Genomic DNA, 7,091 nt, shown 5'->3' with positions numbered 1-7,091 from the left:
TCTCCCCCCCCACTCTCTTTCTCCCCCCCCCCACTCTCTTTCTCCCCCCCCCACTCTCTTTCTCCCCCCCCCACTCTCTTTCTCCCCCCCCACTCTCTTTCTCCCCCCCCACTCTCTTTCTCCCCCCCCACTCTCTTTCTCCCCCCCCACTCTCTTTCTCCCCCCCCACTCTCTTTCTCCCCCCCACTCTCTTTCTTTCTCCCCCCCCACTCTCTTTCTTTCTCCCCCCCCACTCTCTTTCTTTCTCCCCCCCCACTCTCTTTCTTTCTCCCCCCCACTCTCTCTTTTCTCCCCCCCCACTCTCTTTCTTTCTCCCCCCCCACTCTCTTTCTTTCTCCCCCCCCACTCTCTTTCTTTCTCCCCCCCCACTCTCTTTCTTTCTCCCCCCCCACTCTCTTTCTTTCTCCCCCCCCACTCTCTTTCTTTCTCCCCCCCCACTCTCTTTCTTTCTCCCCCCCCACTCTCTTTCTTTCTCCCCCCCCACTCTCTTTCTTTCTCCCCCCCCACTCTCTTTCTTTCTCCCCCCCCACTCTCTTTCTTTCTCCCCCCTCTTTCCCCCCCCACTCTCTTCCCCTCCCTCCACTCTCTGTCTCTGTCTCTGTGTCTCTCTCTCTCTCTCTCTGTCTCAGACAGAGAGAGAGAGAGAGAGACAATCTTCCTGTTTCCAATTTAAAGAACATGACCATTGTAATTGCCTTCAATAAAAAAAAAAGGTGAATCATGCTGCAGGAAAGATGCAGGCAACACTTTTTCCTGAATCTCACGGTTGATACGGCTGAGGAAATCTTCCCAGGGTCAATGCAGCTTTTAGAGGAACCTCCTGACAGCGTCTTGATACTCCATCCTTGGCTATTTCGATACCATTGAAGTATTATATGTTATTCGGTTTTTTTAATTCAGATTATTACAGATGAATCATGTGAATGACTATGTTCTAGTAATAGTTATTTTGAGAACAAAATAAAATGTTGACAGATGAAAGTCTTCCCTTCAGCAAGTATAGGTCAATAAGGTTGAGACAGTTTCTTTATTCAGTTGCTATCCAGGTTCCCATCTGCCTTATCCCAACCAATTTTAATCCGGTGATATGGACCAGGGACTGGGAAATGGGATTGGGGATTGGTTCATTTGTTGGCAGACATGATGGGAGCATAGCCATATTCTGCGCCATGGATTTGTTTGTATTTTCTCAATACTCTAAATATTTGAGGACAATGAATTTGGGGAGAGGGTAGAAAGTCACACTATGTAAATTGCTTCTTGGAAGAGCACCATAGACATAACTGTTCAAAGGAGTTTCTTCTGTGCTGTAATGGTTCTATGATGCTATGTTTGTCCTCTGGCTCCTATTCTGTACTCTCAAAGCTTTTCATTCATAAGACCTGTCTCCTGTTCCCTTTAATCAAAGTGACTAAACTGTTCACTATTTGCATTCATGCTCGGTCAAATGTTACAGTTTTCCAAGATGCATAGTTCATGGGAGAGATATGCCATTTCTGTAGCAGAGTCAGAAAATTGACCCCAGTGAGTTTTTATTTGACATTGTGTTTGATATATAACTCAAGTTCATAGATTCAGCGTAATTTACACTGAAATGTTATTGTTTGGGTCTGCAAAGTCTAAAAAGAAGCTCATCTTCCTTATGTGCAACGTTACTCCACAGAATACATACATCATAGGGTGCTATTTTTGACTAATCAAACATATCATTATCATTGGAAGAGCACAGTCATCTATTTGAAGAGGAGAGTGAACGAGAAGGAAGCAACTTGAACAGTCTTCCTAGTGTGTTTACTTGAAGTGACAAAGTGATTAGACAGTCTAAATAATGTTAACAGTTTTGCAAGTAGTCAAAGTAACTCCTAATAGTAATTTATTGTGCCTCAAACTTATTAGCTGATTGTATAGCTTTCATCAGGCAGGAAACTTCTAGCGGGATGACCACTAATTTTTGCCATATGTGATTGGGTTTTGTTTGTGTTGACTGAATTAATCATGGTGGTGGAGGTTTAGAGTGCATTGCAACAGAAGTTTGCAAGGGGTGATCTAAGGTTTATAACATTTAGTTTAAATTGTTTCTTGAAATTGAGTAAGAGCATTATTGAGTATTTATTTTTGTCAAGTTTGTTGCAGTCAGAGTTCAGTTGTGACATTGCATCTTTATCCTTAATGCCTACTCGAGTTTTGAAAGAAAGAAGCATGGCGATTGAGGCACTTTTATGAATCCATATGTTTGCTGTACTTAAACTGTGATGTGACTTGTTTGATATAGTCTTTGGGATCCGAGTGATTCTGTTCCATGTTCCTAATTTCCTAGATAGCATTGAGTTAACAGTGTAAGGTTGGACTATTGCTGCAAGTAAACAAAATCAAATTACTTCCTTAAAAATCATAAGTGAACCAATTTGGTTATTAGCAATCAGACACTTCCATGGTTTCATGTTTGCGCTGAAATTATAATATTTATTAGTTTCAAGTTTAGATTTACAACATGTTCTTTTGAATTTGGGACTCCAGATTTCTCAGGTATACCATAGTGGACTTGCACGCTGAATTACTAAATACTCAAATATTTAAATGGTGACATAAAATTTATAAGTTGAATAGTACGCTTTTCATACATTGGATGACCAAAACTTTTGCATGTTGGTTGCAATATCAGATGGTTCTGAATTTATGGAGTCATAAAACAAAAGATACCATAAAAAGAATTACTTTCAGCAATTTGCGTTCTCTGTAGGATAGTAAAATCTCATCACTGGAGCGAAACATTCGAGACCTAGAGGATGAAATACAGGTGCTGAAGTCAAATGGCGCTCTGAGCATTGAGGAGAGAGAGGAAGAATTGAAACAGATGGAAGTTTACAGGAGCCATTCAAAGTTTATGAAGAATAAGGTATGCAACCGTACTATATATTGTACAACTGTATCTTGTATCATTGTGGCTGATGGAAGGCGTTTACTTCTTTCTTGAAAAAAATGCTACCACCGAGATTCTATTTTTAAAAAAACACTTCCCCTTCCTTTTCAGTATAAGCCTTGTCTGGCTGTTTGAACATCAGTAACTTCAAATCTTAAGTTTCAAAGTTTTTCTCATAACCTGACACAATGACAGAAGTATCTGCAAAATTCTTGTATTCATACAAGGGAAAACTGTCATTATAAAAATATAAAGTTCTTAAAAAGTTGATTTTATTTAATTCTCTCCTTTTGAGATCTCCAAACCACCTCACCTGTCGCCGAGAGAATAGATTGTACATGTGGAAGCCTCTGTCTTTGCACTTCTGAAATAGATATTATGAAATAAAAGTGTCACTATAACTGATTCATTAATGAATTCCTCTTTGTGGTGTTGTAATTGGATTTATGAGTTATCATATGATGTAAACAGTTATGTACTTGTTTATTTTTCTCCATTGTTTGTCTTGCAGTATATATGATGCAATGCTGATTCTTAGTAATTCTTTCACAATGGCATTCAGTGGTAAGATGTGTTTCTTGCTTGTTGCTTGAACAGAGAGTCATAGAGATATACAGCATGGAAACGGACCCTTCGGTCCAACCTGTCCATGCCGACCAGATATCCCAACCCAATCTAGTCCCACCTGCCAGCACCCGGCCCATATCCCTCCAAACCTTCCTATTCATATACCCATCCAAATGCCTCTTAAATGTTGCAATTGTACCAGCCTCCACCACATCTTCTGGCAGCTCATTCCATACACGTACCACCCTCTGCGTAAAAAAGTTGCCCTGTAAGTCTCTTTTATATCTTTCCCCTCTCCCCCTAAACCTATGCCCTCTAGTTCTGGGCTCCCCAACCCCAGGGAAAAGACTTTGCCTATTTATCCTATCCATGCCCCTCATAATTTTGTAAACCTCTATAAGGTCACCCCTCAGCCTCCAATGCTCCAGGGAAAACAGCCCCAGCCTGTTCAGCCTCTCTCTGTAGCTCAGGTCCTCCAACCCTGGCAACATCCTTGTAAATCTTTTCTGAACCCTTTCAAGTTTCGCAACATCTTTCCGATAGGAAGGAGACCAGAATTGCACGCAATATTCCAACAGTGGCCTAACCAATGTTCTGTACAGCCTCAACATGACCTCCCAACTCCTGTACTCAATACTCTGACCAATAAAGGAAACCATACCAAACGCCTTCTTCACTATCCTATCTACCTGGGACTCCACTTTCAAGGAGCTATGACCCTGCACTCCAAGGTCTCTTTGTTCAGCAACACTCCCTAGGACCTTACCATTAAGTGTATAAGTCCTGCTAAGATTTGCTTTCCCAAAATGCAGCACCTCACATTTATCTGAGTTAAACTCCATCTGCCACTTGCCGGCCCATTGGCCCATCTGTTCCAGATCCTGTTGTAATCTGAGATAACCCTCTTCGCTGTCCACTACACCTCCAAGTTTGGTGTCATCTGCAAACTTACTAACTGGACCTCTTATGCTTGGATCCAAATCATTCATTTGGTTGTCCACCCAAAGGACTAGCCGGAGTAGCCACACGACCATACATCAAGAACATTTCCGAACTGACAGCCAGACTACTGCGACCACTAGGACTCATAACAGCACACAAACCGACAGCCACTCTCGGACAACTCACCAGAACGAAGGACCCGATACTCAGCATGAGCAAAACCAACGTAGTGTATAAAATCCCATGCAAGGACTGCACAAAACACTACATAGGACAACAGGCAGACAGCTAACTATCCGCATCCATGAACACCAACTAGCCACGAAACGACACGACCAGCTATCCTTAGTAGCCACACACGCAGATGACAAGCAACATGAATTCGACTGGGACAACACTACTATTATAGGACAAGCCAAACAGAGAACAGCCAGGGAATTCCTAAAGGCATGTCACTCATCCACAGATTCAATCAATGAGCACATCGACCTGGACCCAATATACCGACCACTGCAACGGACAGCTGGAACTGACAACCGGAAGCGGCAGATTCAAACCACTATAAATGCCGGAGGAAACATCACAGAAGTGCTTCACAGGAGGCTCCCAAGCACTGAGGATATCACCTAGATAGGGGACGAAACGTCTGCAACACAAATCCCCTACCATAACCACCCTATTATTTTTAAACAGTGGCACCATGTTTGCCAACCTCCAGTCTTCCGGCACCTCACCTGTGACTCTCGATGATACAAATATCTCAGCAACATGCTTCCAGTAATTGCATTTGCTTTTTAAATTTAAATATTTGATAATCACAACATATGAAATAAATATAGGAGAGATTGTGAACAAGTAGTGTATATTTCGAAGCTACAATGTTATAAATGTTGGTTTCTGATTAACTTCTGACATTACTTGAATGGGGATTGAGATGCTTCAGTCAGTGATTCTAGTAACTCTCCAGCTTTTCTCAGTATTACTTTCTTGCCTCTTGGCTTTGTGCTGTCCCCAGATTTCCTCGTCATGAGATTTTGCTGAAGATTGTTGATATTCTTTAGAAAGGCAGACCAAAAGGTGGCTGATTCTGAAGGCTTTTTCTCTCCTTCCCTTTTTAGGGTAGGTAAGCTGTCAGTGAGACTCATTAATTATACTCTTATACCCAACACAAAATCTAGAGTCTTGAGCATCTAATCCAGTGTGACACTTCAGCATTTCATCAGTACTGTAATGCTTCAGATGAAGTGTTAAGCCACTCCCCATCTATCCTTTAGGGGATGTAGAAGATTACAAAGCATTATTTAAACAAAAGTAGGAAGTTCTGGTGTCCTGGCTAACTGATTTATCCCTCAACCATTAGTGGTATGTCAAATTTGTAGTTGTGTGTTTTATTTCTGTTTGTGAGATTTCTGGTATTAGTGAACTGCCTACAAAGCAGGCTACACTTCAGAAATATTTAATAGGCAGTAGTGAGTGTTAGAATGTCCTGAGACTGTGAAGGTACTGTTTAAATGGAATTCCTTTCATGCTAATACTGAGATAAAGATTACCCACCAGAAACATGGTTGCATGCTTTCTCTTTTGAAAGATGTTCAATTTGTGAATTTGTTAATTTAGTATTTAATAAACATTGTTGAATTTGGAACAATTAGTAAAGATACAAACAAGTATTGAAGCTAGTTGAGTAGAATACACACAACACCTTTGCATTGCACTGTAGTTCTCCTATTGGGAGTACATACTGAGAACATTTAAAAAAATATATTTTTATTTTTTTTCTTTTGAATATTACAAGTACAAAACCAAGCAATTCAAACCAATATTAAAATGCAAACCCACTCAGTACATAAATAATAACTAAGCTAAAAAAGGAAAATCTTAATAATAATAATAACCATAACACAGCTCAATAAAACAAAGCAATAACCCTTGATTATTGAGCGCATACGTTTATACATATTCATATGTTCGTAGTTTCTCCCCAGTGGATACCAACTTCATTGCATAGAATTGCCATGGCAATATAAAGGCTCTTATTAGTATCGTGGACAAATCTGTACCCAGGTCGTCCAAAAAGGGCTGCCATGTCTTACAGAAATTCTCAGTTTTATATTGCACCGTACTCTTAATAATTACATCCAAGGGGATGTGCTCCAGGACTAGCTTATGCCAGCCCCGGGTGATTTTCTGACACTCACCTTAATAGAATGTTCTTTCTGGCACAGAAGAGGAGATACTGCGTCCATCTCCACCTCCATCCCCAATGCTTCTCTACTTTTCCTACCACAGCGCTCCAGTATGCCTGCAGTGTGTGGCAGGACCAAAGACAATGAGTAAGCATGCCCATGCTCACTTTACATTTTGGACACATTGGAGATACTCCTGCTTTAAATTCTGGGAGGTAGTCTGGGGCCAGATGAGTCCTTTGGAGACTCTTTAATTGCAAGGCATGGGTCCTATTGCAAATTGAGCTCCTTCTTGCATTTTCCCAGATATCCTCCCATATTTCAGAAGAGATTTAAACATTGAATTCCCTCTCTCATACCTTCCAGAACCATTCAGTCTCGTCCAAGGGACCTTCACTCAATAGATGATAAAAGCCGCTAACAGATAATATATCCTCAACACTCGACATCTTCTTCTCCATGTCGGACCTATAAGG

At 41.0% G+C, this 7,091-nt stretch overlaps 1 protein-coding gene across 9 annotated transcripts in view; it reads left to right on the top strand.

The window, feature by feature from the left end:
- The window catches only part of LOC148146771 (ELKS/Rab6-interacting/CAST family member 1-like), a 922,009-nt gene that overhangs the window by 70,983 nt on the left and 843,935 nt on the right, over nt 1–7,091 (top strand). For all 9 annotated transcript variants that reach the window (XM_087997334.1, XM_087997331.1, XM_087997333.1 and 6 more), the window contains one exon: nt 2,741–2,896. In XM_087997334.1, coding sequence (XP_087853460.1) covers nt 2,741–2,896 — 156 coding nt within the window. The remainder of the gene's footprint in view (nt 1–2,740; nt 2,897–7,091) is intronic.

This window comes from Chiloscyllium plagiosum, unplaced genomic scaffold (genome assembly GCF_037043375.1).
Source record: "Chiloscyllium plagiosum isolate Xiang-an unplaced genomic scaffold, Cpla_swu_hap1 HiC_scaffold_19, whole genome shotgun sequence".
NCBI classification, from domain to species: domain Eukaryota; kingdom Metazoa; phylum Chordata; class Chondrichthyes; order Orectolobiformes; family Hemiscylliidae; genus Chiloscyllium; species Chiloscyllium plagiosum.
Note: the sequence above shows the minus strand (reverse complement) of the source record. Positions and strands in the feature narration are given on the sequence as shown.